This window comes from Notamacropus eugenii, chromosome 2 (assembly GCF_028372415.1).
Source record: "Notamacropus eugenii isolate mMacEug1 chromosome 2, mMacEug1.pri_v2, whole genome shotgun sequence".
NCBI lineage: Eukaryota > Metazoa > Chordata > Mammalia > Diprotodontia > Macropodidae > Notamacropus > Notamacropus eugenii.
This window is the reverse complement of record NC_092873.1, coordinates 353,255,537-353,269,509: the sequence shown is the minus strand read 5'-3', so window position 1 is coordinate 353,269,509 and position 13,973 is coordinate 353,255,537. Positions and strand designations below refer to the sequence as shown.

Sequence of the window (13,973 nt, the reverse complement as noted above, 5' to 3'; positions counted from 1 at the left end):
CGCTCTCCATTGGTGTTGAAGCTCTGTTGTTCCCATTCCAATTGGTCCCGTTCCCGGAAGACTCGAGCCAATGACCTTTCCGTATTGTCCCCCGCTCCCCCGACCCTGGGCTCCCATTGGGTTCCAGAGTGGGGAGGGCGGGGCCGGCGGGAGGTTAGACGGAGTGGCTGGGCCTTCCAGCTGGGGAGGAAGCAAAGGTTCGGAAGCTGACTCAGAGTCAGGTGCTGGGACGGGAGAAAGAGGTGGGGAAAAAATGAAAAGGGGACAAGTCAACAGTGGGGACGCGGGGCGGGCCACTCTCGCAGGCGTGTGAAGAGGCAAATCACGTGGCCTCGCGTTCGCCATGACGACCCGACGGGCGGGGGCAGGCCGCGTGCTGCTGGGCGTCGTGACGTGGTGGAGCCGACCGCTGGCTGCGCGGAGGGTTGTCCTGCGAGGAGGGTGTGCGGCCAGAGCGGTCATGGACCTGGCACACATGAGGAGGAGCTACCTCAAGGACCAAGAGGTGCCGGCCCGGAGGGCTCGGGGGGAGCGGATGTCCGGGACTCCGGCGGGGGCGGAAGGTGGGAGGGGGCGGCCGGGGGAGCCCGGGAGCGCAGGGACAGACCTCGGCTCTGCCCTTCACCTTTGCCCAGGCCTTTGAGGAGGCGCACCTGAGCTCGCTGGACCCCATCCAGCAGTTCTCTGCCTGGTTCGAAGAAGCCTCCCGGTGCCCGGAGGTGTATGAAGCCAATGCCATGTGCTTGGCCACCTGCACCAGGTTAGCACTGCCCCCCCACCCCCGCGCCTGCTTTTTACCGATGGGGAAACTGAGACCTGGCCACCTGCACCAGTTTGGCATCGCCCCTCCTCGCCCTTGCCCTTTACACATGGGAAAGCAGAGGCCTGGCCGTCTGCACAGGGTTGACACTGCCCCTCCACCCCCACTCTCACTCTTTTTTTAATGTCTTTTTTTAGTATAATTTAAAAAGATGATTGCACATGAAACTGCAAATCTGTTATGTATAACTTGCAATTTCTTTTAAACATACAATAAAGTTGTCATGTAAATTTTTTCCCTTTTTTTCCTTCGCTCTCCCGGCTTTAGAGATGACTGCCAACAGGCATACACAAGTATATATGTGCAAAATCATTCCATGTGCACTTCTATTCATCACTTCTTTCTCAGGATGCAGATAGCATTTCCCTTCCTGTGTCCTTTGTAGTTCATTTGGGTATTTATAATAGTCAAAATAACTTAGCTGTTCAATGTTGTTCTTAAAATAACATTGCTTGTCTCTTGGCTCTGCTCATTTTCACTCTTCATTATTTCTTGCAAGTCTGTGTTTTTCTAAGATCATGGAGCTCGTCGTTTCTTATAATACAATAGTATTCTATCACAATCATACCACATCTTGTTCAGCCATTCCCCAATTGATGGGCATGCCCCTAATTTCCATTTCTTTGCCACCACAATAAGAGTCATTCACACCCAGTTTTTATAGATTTGGAAACCAAGACCTAACTACATGGCCACCATTCCCTGACTTACTTCTTAAAGAGGCTTATTCACTCAATGGGCATCTAACTGAGTACCTGAAAAGGCCAGCCTAAGAAGGCCAAGGTCTCCCATGGCATCCTGGGCCATCTCCAGTCATCCTGAGGAATATCAGGTCACTGGATTCAGATGGCTCTGGAGGAGAAGTGAGGCTGGTGACCTGCACAGCCCTCCTTCACTCAAAACAAAGTCAAGTACAAGTCATGTCATCATTTCTCTGATGGCATCGTCTTCTTCAAAAACGATGGATGAACACCGACAGACCAACAGACATGGCCACCTGCCTTAGGTCTGTTCCCCTGAGAGTGAGCATACTGCTTTGTTTGCCTTATTTATCTGGCATAGTGGTTAGCACACTGGAATTGGAGTAAGGCAAACCCGAATTCAAATCTTGCTTCAGACAGATACTAGCTTTGTGACCCTGGGCAAGTCACTTAGCCTTTGAGCCTCATGTTTTTCATCTGTATAATAGTGATAATAATAAAACCTCCTTCGTTACTGTTGTGAGGATTAAAGGAGACAATGTATGTGAAGCACTTTGCAAACTGTAATGTGTTAATTACTAAAAACTATTACCTCTTGTAATTTTTATCCTTTTCATTGGTCACATTTGTTGCTTAACTTTTCATATATTTATATTTTCTCCTAATAAATTATATAAATTCATTTGGGGCATATACATCCCTTTCACAGCATCTTGCATATAGTATGGTCAGCTGAATGAGTAATTAACAGATTTTGATTCCTGGTTTTTGCCCTTGGAGAGTATACTTTGATTAGAGACAGGAACACACAAGGGCAGAATGAGACAATGACTATGTTGTATTTCAAGCCACATATCTAAGGGCCGAGAATACATGGAGGTAAGGCACAATCAGTGCTGCCTGAAGTTAATCAAGTCCCTTTTCTTCTTTGATTTCCTTTACAGAAGGGAATTAAAGAGCATGAGGATTGGGTACTGACCACTGTTCGTATTCCTATGTCCCCTAGGGACGGAAAGCCTTCTGCCCGTATGTTGCTGCTAAAGGGCTTTGACCAGGATGGTTTCCGCTTCTTCACTAACTTTGAAAGCCGAAAAGGAAAAGAGCTGGTGAGGAATTCTATAAAGAAAAAAACCAAAAGCTCACCCTCTATCCATGCTAACATGACAGGCATTTCACATCTCCCTTCTTGTACCCTCCCATAAAAATGAGGAAGGATGACCAGATCTGAAACTCTGGTCTGTTCTTCCCCTCCTTTTATTCCTTACTGTCTCTCAATTAGCTTCACTCTTCAGACATAGAAGTCTGGCTCCCCAGGCCAGAGTAGAAAGAAGCCACTCTGCTGAGCCCTTGTGGTCAGCAAATGAGAAATGTGAGGGAAATAACATATAGCTGCCCTTCCCAGAAAGCATCATTCTCATCTCTCTTCTCCCCTTCTGGTCTATGAATCTAGGTTGGATTCCCTCTCATTGGGAGAAGGTTCCATTTTTCACCCTGTTCTTACCCCTTTTCTGCTTTCTTATCCCCAGGATTCTAACCCTTTTGCCTCCCTCGTCTTCTACTGGGCACCCCTCAATAGACAGGTGAGCAGTGTTTGGGACAGGGTCAGAGGTGGACTAGTGGAGCTGGTAAGCAAAGATGGTAAAAATGTGGGCACCCTGGATAGAGGTTTCCCAGGAAACCTCCCCTTGTCTTTAGTGTCAGTCCTCCAATATAGAAGGACAGAGGAGCCAGCTCCTGAATCAGACTAGATTGTGTTTCAGAGGTAAATGGGGAAAAATGAAGAGGACTGGGTCATTTGATAGAGGAGTTGGTCTGAAAGGCTCCATCCCCTTCCACCTGTGACTGTCTGAGCAGGTACGTGTCGAAGGGCAGGTACAGAGGCTGCCAGAGAAGGAGGCTGAACTATATTTCCACTCGCGCCCTAAAAGCAGCCAAATTGGTGCAGTCGTCAGTCACCAGAGCTCCGTTATTCCAGATCGGGAGGTGAGTGACCTGGGGAAAGAGAAGGTAGAGAGAAGGGGGCGCCTAGTCCTCTTCCTGTGTTATCTTTGTTCTTCCAGAGTTACTCATACAAATTTAATCTGACAGAAGGACTATGGCTCTTGGATGTCTGGACTGGGATTTTCCCCAGGGTTCCTGGTACTCATTACATTTCCCCTTCTCTTGAACAGTACCTGAGGAAGAAGAACGAGGAGTTACAGGGGCTGTACCAGGAGCAGGATGTGCCCAAGCCTAAATATTGGTGAGTGACACAACTTCCATTGGATCATAGATAGAAAGGACCTTAGAGAGCATCTGGTTTAACCCCAGAGAGGTGAGGTGATTTGCCCAGGTCACACAGTTAAGTTGCAAAGCTAGGATTTAAACCTGACCTTCTAACACCAAATCTAGCACATGGTGTACTGTCTTGCTATAATGGGAAGTTATCAACCCTTTGATTCTGGCCTGCAAGATGGCAGTGCCCATTCCCTCCCTCAGTGCCTTTGGGAGCAGCAGCAGACAGTGTTGTGGGCCTGAGATGAAGCTTGACCAGCCCTGTCTGATTGGCTTTGAACCAAGTCTGTAAAAAGCAGCCTCACAACTATGAAACCTCTCCCTCTTCCTTTAGGGGTGGCTATGTTCTCTGTCCAGAAGTCATAGAGTTCTGGCAGGGTCAAACCAACCGTCTGCATGACCGGATTGTCTTCCGGAGGCGGCAGCCTGGAGAGCCTGCGCCAGGGCCTATGACCCACCCCGGGACAAATGACTGGCTATATGAGAGACTCTCACCGTGACTGGCTGCTGATGATTGGACCCTCTCGGCCCACAATGGAATGTGGAATGGGAGTGGTGAGAAATTCAACGGAGTTCCCATCAGGCTGTAAGCCTAGTCACTCAATCCTACATTCAAGGCCTTGCCAACTTTGTCACCTAAACACTTTGTACTAAGTCACCCCTCATTTATCCCTGGTTTGTGAATAGGTAATGAAAAGAGTACCCCAAAATCCAAAGCTGAACAATTCAAACATCATTTGTTTGGATTTGAGTGTTTTCAGAACTACAAGATAACACATATACATATTTTTTGGCAACAAAGTTGCCTTCCCAATAACTGGCTTCAGATACTTGAATGATTGTCGTTCACAACAAAGAGAAACTATATTTATTCAATGAATCCCTAAAAGACAGACCAGTGGATAGAATCCACTTCTATAAGAATCTTCTAATGGGAATTCCAGATTCTAAAATGGAGTTAACAGTCGACTAGATAGATGTGCTCTAGAGGCCTGACTTGAACCAGTAGTAAATTGCAAAATGATGAAATCAATTTGCATTGTCCAGCCAGATCCTGATGGGCTAAAGGACTGGGAGGACTCCAGCTTGGGGTTAAACACTCACTGTGACTCAGCCATGTGTGAGAGAGAGTTGATTGCTGCCTCAACTGTTGTTGCCATGACTACTTTGTGAATATGTGTATGTGTTGTTCCTTCATAGCTGAGCCTGCCCTGATCTGGCTCCCCACCTTGATGACAAGCTCTAGAGCTGGAGTCAGCAAACTTCAGCCCACACCCATTCACCCACTTGAGCCTGTCTTGGTTAGGGCCCAGGAGCTAAGAATAGTTTAAAGCTATATTGTATTTAGAAAATATAAAAAATATTCTTAGTTTGGTGTCAGATCTGATCCTCAGGCCATAGTTTGCCAGTCCCCTGCTCCGAAGTCCAGAGTTTGCATGTACTCTATCTGGCTGTGCACAGGTTGGGGGCAAGGCCTCCGAGTTCATCGTGGCTGATAGAGCATAGGAGCTTAGTCTCTGTCTCCCCTTGCTCTTCCTTTCTGTGGCTGTAATATGTCATGTGAGCTGGCAGTGTGTGGGTGTGTGCAATATAGTACGGTTTTCAGGGCCTGTTTGATACCTTCTCACCCTGGCCTAGTCCCTGGGTGCCCCTCTGTACCCTTCTTACATATTCTTACCTCTTGTACTAGTCCTAAAATACAATTTTCAGCTATACTGTCTAACGTTCACCTCGTTGTGTCTGGCCTGCTCTCTGCCCTGTGGTAGTGGGTGGGGATACAGTGAGTCATTGTCCTCCCACGTCTTTTCTCCTTCCTGGTGGAGTTAAGGAGGGTCAAGGCTAAGGGAATGTCCCTCCCTGTCCAGCAGGGGGCGGCAGCTACCCAGGATTGGTCTATATCCGGTGGATTCTAGTTTTAGCTGGTCCCCCTCCAATAGTGTTGGGTCCTGTCCCAGTGAAACTGCTGCCCAGATAACCCCTGGCCTCTCCCAATTCCAGCACATATTTGCACTCTCAGTTCTTCCTCCTCCCCTCCTTCCCCTTGCTTTGTTCTCTCCTTCTCCCCAACCTTGTGCCTCTGGCTTGGCCCTCCAGACTGTCACCCTGCCTGTCCCCAAGAAAGGGCTCACTGCAAGTGGCACCTGACAGGACAGGATGGCAGACTAGCAACAGGCTCTGTTACCTCCCACCAGAAATGGTGCCTTTCTTCCTGGGGCCCGATGACTCTCCATGGGAGAAGGAAGGGTAGGACAGGTAGAGCACTGTCCATATCAGTAGGGGCCCAAGTCAGTTAATGCTGGGCCTACCGCAGGATCCCTACCTTTCCTGTCACCATCAGCAGCTGGGCTCCAGGTTGGGGGCCCAGTAAAGGGTACGTCTAGTTTCTCTTCTCAGGAGTCATCTCCTCTGCTTTCTAACCTGGCTTTTTTCCAGCACCCCAGAGGAAACAGAAAACAAAGCTTCTGTCACCTGTTCCCATACAGGACCGTTCAGTCAGGAGAAGATAACTCACCTGTAAGAATTGTACTGTCCCCTCAAAAAAAGCCACCAACACTAACCCCTGTGGTGATTTAAATGTATGAGTTTCTTCTCCCTCTGGAAAAATTGTGTAGGGGTTCCCCTTTTAGAGTAAAGAGAATGAAATGAGTGCTTTCAGGTGTGAATTCAAATGAAATGTTTGGCAATCCTCCAAGGGAAGCCTCATGGTGGACAGTTGTTATAGGACCCCAAGGTATACAAAGAAAGGGGATGTTAAAGCCACCATGTCTAACCCCTCCCTCTACCTCCCATTACCCCCAAGTTCTCCCCTGGTCAGGGTGAGGCACCATGACAAAGGTCTCCTTATTGCATGAGCCCCAGTTTGTTTTGATAAATTCCCTGGAAAACAGCTTCTGAGCAACTCTTCCCCAGGGTAGGGTGACCCTGTAGGCAGTGAGGTTTGAGTGGAAGCTGCCGGGTGGCATTGTTTGGTCACCCTCCCTGCTGTTCCCTCTCTCCAAGCTCCAGAGATATGGCTCAACCTTTCTTATCCCTGGCTTCTTACCATTTACATGGGCAAAGCCTGGGCCTGAGAGCCTAGTGGGAGAGATTGGGACACATCTCTGGGCAGGGTCTTTGAATATGTTTCTTTGTTGAAAGTAATGAGAAATAGCCACTGGAAATATTGGAAATGAGAAGTGGAATGTAGTATAGAAGGGAATCTCATCTCCCAAGATCTAACCTTCCCTTTACAGACCCAGTTATACTCTTAGATTTGTTGTGAGTGGTAGAGGGGGATGCCTTTAGTCATTTAGCTTCCATTTATGGTAGTCCCATCTCCTCTGCCCCCATAGGCTGTGGATAGAGTAAAAGTGGAGTTGGTCACCAGATGGGAGGACATCACAGCCTGATGCTAGCTAGCAAATAGTCTTAGAGCAAATGAGAGGAGCTACCATATTACAAAACCAAGAGAAAACCTCTAGCAACCCTATACATATACACAAACACAGACAACTCAGGCCATGGTTCATGGGGCTTTTAAAAAAATGCGTTAGTGAAAGACCCATAATAAACCATGAAGGGTAAGTGAGAAGTGCTGGGCCAGCAGACATTTTTCACTAGTAAGGGCCATGTAGCTCTTAAGACCACTGCCACTCTCAGAGCCAGAGCACCATATATGGTACAGATTATGGCAGTTGTCTATCTGTGTTCTTTCATCCCAGTTTTCACTCTTCTTTTTATCCAGAGTTGATAAATAGTGCCCCCAAACCCCAGGCCAGGCATATAGAAGAACCCATCATCTGTCCCACCTCCAGGGATAGTAGTGACTGGCGTCATGAGGACCCTCCACTTTCAAGTCATGTTTATTACCAAAAAGAAATTTATGACCAAACTTAAAACAGATTCAAGACCCAGAATGTCATCTGGGGCATTTGTCTTAACTACATATTCTGACAAGGAGAGTAGATACATGGGTCATCGTGGTTCCCCTGGGTAGGAATACTTAGAGCCATGCAGCTCTCCCTTTGTCAGTTGTCTATCTTGACATACTTAGAAGGGAGTGTTCCTAGCAGATTTGATATCTACCAATCTATCCCTTTGGAGTCTTGCGTGAAGTTTGAGGGATCTGCCTCTGGCCACATTTTTTAGGCAAAGTTCCAAGAAGTGCAAAAGAAGTGAGGTAAGGGATTGGATCTCCCTGCTCCCCTGACTCTTGGGGAAGAAACTGTGCCATCCTCATTCCATGTAGTTTCTAGAAAAAGTTCCCACAGAGAAAAGGCTGTGGGTGAAAGTGGAGGAGAGAGCAACAAGTCAAACTCAACCCTGATCCTTCTTCCTGGAGAACAGGAATGGCACTCCACTTTCACCCATCCCTCCCTCCCATGAGTCACTGCCTAGATCTGTAATGAGGATTGACTCTCTGTCTTTCCAGATATAGTCCTTGAACTAAGGAGGACCCTACATGTGGGGGTGGGGACAAGCCCAGACTTCTAGGGCCAGCCTTCTCCTAGTAGAGAGTCATGCATCTATAAACAAGAGACATTTCCTTGCCCAAAGGTGTGGAAGCTGGCAGAGGACATTCTGCAAAGCTTGGGCTGTAGGCAGAGAGGCTGGAGTGTCAGTTTCCTTTTCAGAATCCAGATGATGGTAGGAAAGGAGGAGGTAGTTAGCATCCCCCTTCTCATACTTCACTGTCTTTTCCCATCTCCATCATCAAAGAGGTTGGGATTTTCCACCAGAGTGGCTCGAACCTTTTTCTTCTCCTTAAATCGGCCAGAATTGGAGACCTTGACGTGTTTGCCCTTGGTGTTCTTGTCCACAATTTTCTCTAGCCGGGCATTAAAGTTGTTGTTGGGACTCACTCCCTCAGGTCGAGTGGGCTCAGTACCTCCATCTAGGTGGGCATAAGTGTCCGGGCTCTCATACATCACCTTGGGGGTTGACTTTTTTTTGCGCATAAAGGTCAGCTTCCACCAGCCAACATCTGCCATGATTCCCTGGTACAGAATGTTCAGAGGAGACTTCCTGGAACCAGTGTAAGGGAAAGATGGACATCAGTCAAGAGACAAGATTGAACGGTAGAATCCTAGTCTCCTCCTGTTCCCTCTTGCCTATTCTCAGAATCCCAGTCTGTTTTATTGTAGGCCTAAAAAATGTGCCAATCTGAGCAGTTGGGATACAGAGAAGTAAGTATTTGAATGAAAATGCTAAACATTTCCAGAATGCTTCTCAAACTCACAATGCCATTGTCATGGTGCTTTCAATGAACCAAATGATTTGAGGACTTGACTGGTGGACCAGATGAAAGAAGTATCCCAAAAAAGCAGGAAGGTTATAGATAGGGAAGCAGGTAGAAAAGTAGTTGGAGGTAAGAAATACAAAGAGAATCAGCTCATGTAAGAGTTGGAAAAGAAGTCACAATCATCTAGTCCTGGGCCTCTTACCCCTTTTTTGTAAAATGACTTCCTGGACACAGTCTGGTGAAGCCTGAGAAAACACCTTCTCAGGGTACTGTTTTTACATACACAAAACAAAAACATAGGATTACAAAGGAAACCATTTATTTTGAAATATTGTCAGTGTACTTAAAAACAAGTTCATGATCCCCAGTTTAAGAATCTCTGATGGAGTACAACTCAGAGCCAGAGAAGTGACCTGTCCAACATCACATTAGTAGTCAGTGGCAGGGTTGGGTCTACAGTGTCAGTCTCCTGAAATTTCAAGGCTCTTTCCAACACATTGTCTAATCATTATTAGAGGATAATAAGAAGCATTGAAGGGGTGGGGAGTGGAAAAAGTTTTAAGAAGCCCTGCATATAATAAACTGTTGGAGATGGGCAGACACAGTGACTGAGGCTCCACACCAGCAGGGGTCAGAGAGTGACACCAAATGGAAGGATGCTGTGTTTTGTATCATGGCTAGTTTTTTGTATAAATTTGTTTTACTTTAATTCCTGTATAAGGGACACAGCTCTTCTGCTTATGCAACAAGACACATGAACCAATAGAGAGGCAAGAAGCCTTTTCTACATGTGTCTGTAAAGTGCCTTCCAAGAGGATTGGTGGTGGTCCCCAATCACTCCCAGCCCAATGACACCTCTTTCTTGTCTCTCGCTTCTCTTTTCCTTCACTTCTAAGCTTTAGAACTTTCAGTGGTGACCGCGTCAGCTGGAAGAGGTAATCTCCCATAATCAATATTTCTAACCCTTGAGCTAGGAGTCAGGTGACCCTGGCTTTAGCCTTACTCTATAACTGGCTCTCTGCATGACTTTGGGCAAAGTACATCCTGTCATTGTGTGCCACAGCTTCTTTCTCTTTCAAATAAGGACCTCAACTGAATGACCCCTATCACTCAATCCAAGGAAGGCTGGATCATTCTCTGAAGTCCTTCAGTAGACATTTCTTTCCTTGAAATGCTCCTTGGTAGGCACTGGGGAAGATATAAAAGCATTTATCTTTAAAATATCCCCCAGTACATTTCAGTGTTGGTACTAAACTAAGGCTGAAAGGAAAGTCATGTGAGGGTTTGAATGGACTACTATAATGGAATCATCCTGTTGGTGGAAATTTCAGCATGAAGAGCAGAGTTGTTTCCAATTTAATCTTAATAAAGCATTAGATAAGCTTGGGGATAGTGTTCAAACATGGTCAAAAAGGGTTTTTGTTTGTTTTGTTTTTAAGGTCTATCTGTCCAGCCTTTTTCACAAGATACAGTTAGATAAGGCAAGAGGATGTAATGGAGTACTAAGCTTGGGGTCAGAAGAGAACTGGGTTCTAGTTGTGTGATCTTGTGTTAACCTCATTGAGCCAGAGTCCTAGAATGTGTTATATTTGAAAGTGCTATGAAAAGCAAATATGGGTAATGATGATTATTAGATTTTCCAAAAGGGCTTTGAAGAGGATTGGGAAATTGGGATCTTTAAAGAATAAGTTGGCTAGGATAAGGTTATCCTGGACAGAGATGATGAAAGGCCAGGTTGAAGGGCAGAGAAAGGTGAGATGGGAGAAGGAAATAGGAGACAAAATAAATTGAGAAACAGCCAAGCTGGGAACAGACAGAGAAACAAGAGGTAGCACAGCATGAAATCCAAAGATTCAAAGGGAGAAATTGGAGTCTAATATAGAAAATACCAGGGAAAAGCTGAATAAGGGCTGGGAGGAAAGCCATATGTTTAGACCAGAAAGGTCCACTCCAGACTGAAGAAAGTTAATGGGTCCTCTCCCCTTGAGACCAGGAGACCCAAGTATAGGCCAGGGAATCAGCTGACCCTTGTCTGTCTGTCAATGCTGAAGCCCTCCAGCCAATCATGATACCCACCCTTTTCTCCACAACACAGATCCAATAGGTTCCCTTCTGCCTGTTTGTCCAGGGTGGGCATTCCCCACTCTGTTGACTGTAGTCAACCTCAGGTACCAGGAGGTAATCTGAGGAGGTCTCAGGCACCTTGGTGGAAGTGAAAGGGAAGGAAATAAAGGTAGCCTGTCCTTGGAAGTGGCCAAATTAATGCTTTCAATGACAAGTGCCCACCTAGGAAGGAGGGTAAGACCAAGGGGACAGTCTGGGAGGTTTACTTTGGCAAGTTGCCTCAAAATCTGGGCATAGTACAGCCTTGTACAGGTCTAGATATTCCAGAACAGCTCCTAGAAGGAACCTGAAAGGCAAGAAGAGCAAAGCAGCTGCGAGCCATGGGCAACATACTGTATACCTTTTCTTCCCCAGCCATTATGGGACCAGGGACAAATTCTTATCTCCCAGTGTTGGCAAACAGAACCCAAAGGCTCTGGCTCACTGCATTGACTTTTTCCACTAAACAGTCCCTACAGCCATTCCTCTTTGAAAGAACAGCATCTTCCCATTTCCATGAAAATATAACCAACTTAGTACTTTGTAATCAGTACATAGTTCATATTCATGCAATCTCATCCCTGGCAAGTAAGGAGGCAAGGAAGAAAATTCTCTCTATAGAAGTCTGTGGGAAGGAAGCAGAATCATCTCAGATGTCTCCCTGAGGCTCTTCAAGATGGCACCTCAGTTAAATGCCCCGTCATAGTATCATTTCTTATCATGCCTCCTGGAGGTGCCCCCTTATGCCCAGACTCATCTGTCTTAGGGGGTCACCCTATCTAAGCACTACAATACAAGTGAATCTTAATTTAGCAAGCCTAATATGAGAAAATCTACATCTACAAAATCAATAAATTTAGGGGGGGTGATCCTGTTTTACATTACAAGAGCAATTCACAAGATTCCTTTAGTAGGCGTTAGTGGGGTAGATGGGATTCCACCATTGTCCTCTGATGCCTCATTCTGCCATGGCTATCCAAGTTCATAAGGTCTGTTAAACTGTCTGTATGAGCATCATCCGGAGACCAGTCCAGCTAAGCCCATCTGGAGCAGTGACTATAGAGTGATCAACTTTTTGACACTCTGTTAAAGCAGAGGGGGTTTGCCCTTTGCTTTGTGGAGGGAGCCTATTTCTTTACGGCATTGCAGTGAGCTGCTTAAGGGCAGTTAGACTGAGATTCAGACAAAATCTGACGGCTTTATAGACTGCACCTTCATATATACTCATAACTAACACACCTGCACAGCACAGAGGATTGAAGTATGTAAGTCTCTAGCACCCAAGTGCCCCATCTTAGTGGGGCTAAGATATGCAACCCTGAGGGTCCCTTCCTGAAATAAGCAAAGCAAAGGCTTGACCCCTGCCATAGGGCCCTGGAATTCACTTCAGAGACAAAAATTATCCCCATTAAGACAACTGTTTGCAAAACCCCAGAGGCTCTGACACAGCCTACAGGGGAATATAACCTATGAGAGAACCTATCCAGAGATAAAAAGCAGGACCCTCTGTCCTCACCAGCCTCTCCTGGTACCACTTACCACAGCATGGCAAGAATGCCACACAAAACACATACCCAAACAGGCTTTCATGGAAGAAATGACTCTAGGAAAGGACCCACAGCCTGCCAAGATGCTCCGGCAGAATCAATCCAGGTTCTGTCCCACTCGTTTCAGTTGCTCGATCTTTATACTATCCACCCACCCTCAAGCCTAGGCACCAGCTCTTCTTACATGTTGCTTTCCATAAGTAACAAGTTAACCATTGACTAAAAAGGGCCCTCAGAGTGAAGGTGAAGGGTGGGGCTGGGCACAGCATGTAGAACCTTTCAGGGTTTGAAAGATACCATGCATTCTTCCTGCACCACCAATCTGCAATAGCCCAATTGTACTTCCCTGCCATGGGTAGTATGAACAGAGATGTCCTACAGAGGGAAATTATGATCTCATCCACTCATGTCTGAGATACCCAAGCAAAGCAAGAGTTAAAAGAGAAACATTTCCTAGTGAAACTCCCAGAGGGAAAAAAATCCTGCCAGAGATCTGGAACAACTCCAAGAACCCAGTATACTGAGCCCTGTGTCTGCCCACCTGCCCAAGGAGAATTGGGATGCCCAGTCCACTTTGGAGCTAAACTGGGCACTCTGGGCTGTGAGATGGTTACGTCCCTGGTTTCATCTGATCTGCCCACCACTCTGTCTTCCACTTGTACCTGTTAATCCAGACTTCTCTGGTGGAGACCTTTCCCGGGGATGGGGTGAGGGCAGCAGAGTGAGAATGGGGGAGGCAGGAGTCTCTGAGGCTGTCAGGCAAGGCTTGGAGCCCAGAACGCTGGAGAGCGGAGTGGAGAGGTGGGCTGGGACAGGAGCGACCCCAGGGACAGCAGCTGCATGTCAGGTTCGGGAGAAACAGGTGCGGGAGCTAGGTACCTGCTCCGGCTGCTTCTTCCGAGCCAAGGTGAACTGAAACTCAGCTCCTCCCGGCTAAGTAAACAGGAGTCGAGGCTGGGTGCAAACCACTGAATATTCATAACACAGGAAATCCAATCCCGGTGCTACCTGCACCCACTGGAACCAGGGGCAAATGGGGATGAGGTTGTGATCCATGATGGGAAGGAAGGGATCCCAGAGGGGTATCCTTGTAACAAGAGAAAGGTCCCAACCCCGCCCCCACTCACTCATCCACCTTTAGCGTGCCCGGCTTCAACACAGTCTAAGTGCATTCCCCCCAAGACCTACCATTACCTGCCTCCTATTCCCCCTCCCCCTCCCCCACCCTACCCCTCACAAAGGTGGCTGGACAAAGTTGGTTCAATTCAACTCTCCACCCACCCAACTTCTGGCAACCTAAGTCCTGG

At 47.0% G+C, this 13,973-nt stretch overlaps 2 protein-coding genes across 5 annotated transcripts; one reads left to right on the top strand and one right to left on the bottom strand.

Annotated features, from left to right (window-relative positions):
* Nucleotides 1-152: 152 nt before the first annotated feature.
* Nucleotides 153-5,524, top strand: PNPO (pyridoxamine 5'-phosphate oxidase). 2 transcript variants are annotated; one of them, XM_072646188.1, is made up of 7 exons: nt 222-505; nt 636-760; nt 2,528-2,627; nt 3,048-3,101; nt 3,376-3,504; nt 3,693-3,763; nt 4,130-5,524. In XM_072646188.1, the coding sequence occupies exons 1-7, from the start codon at nt 344-346 to the stop codon at nt 4,293-4,295; spliced, it is 807 nt and encodes a 268-aa protein (XP_072502289.1). In that variant the 5' UTR covers nt 222-343; the 3' UTR covers nt 4,296-5,524. The 2 variants fall into 2 exon arrangements, with proteins under 2 accessions (XP_072502290.1, XP_072502289.1); XM_072646189.1 differs by lacking the exon at nt 3,048-3,101 and having other exon boundaries at nt 153-505.
* Nucleotides 5,525-7,621: 2,097 nt separating this feature from the next.
* On the bottom strand, nt 7,622-13,728 carry PRR15L (proline rich 15 like). Of its 3 annotated transcripts, none has more exons than XM_072646190.1 (2): nt 13,546-13,728; nt 7,622-8,799 (listed from the first exon to the last, which is right to left on the bottom strand). In XM_072646190.1, the coding sequence occupies exons 1-2, from the start codon at nt 13,644-13,646 to the stop codon at nt 8,463-8,465; spliced, it is 438 nt and encodes a 145-aa protein (XP_072502291.1). In that variant the 5' UTR covers nt 13,647-13,728; the 3' UTR covers nt 7,622-8,462. The 3 variants fall into 3 exon arrangements, with proteins under 3 accessions (XP_072502291.1, XP_072502292.1, XP_072502293.1); XM_072646191.1 differs by lacking the exon at nt 13,546-13,728 and adding an exon at nt 13,329-13,456; XM_072646192.1 differs by lacking the exon at nt 13,546-13,728 and adding an exon at nt 12,694-12,781.
* Nucleotides 13,729-13,973: the final 245 nt, after the last annotated feature.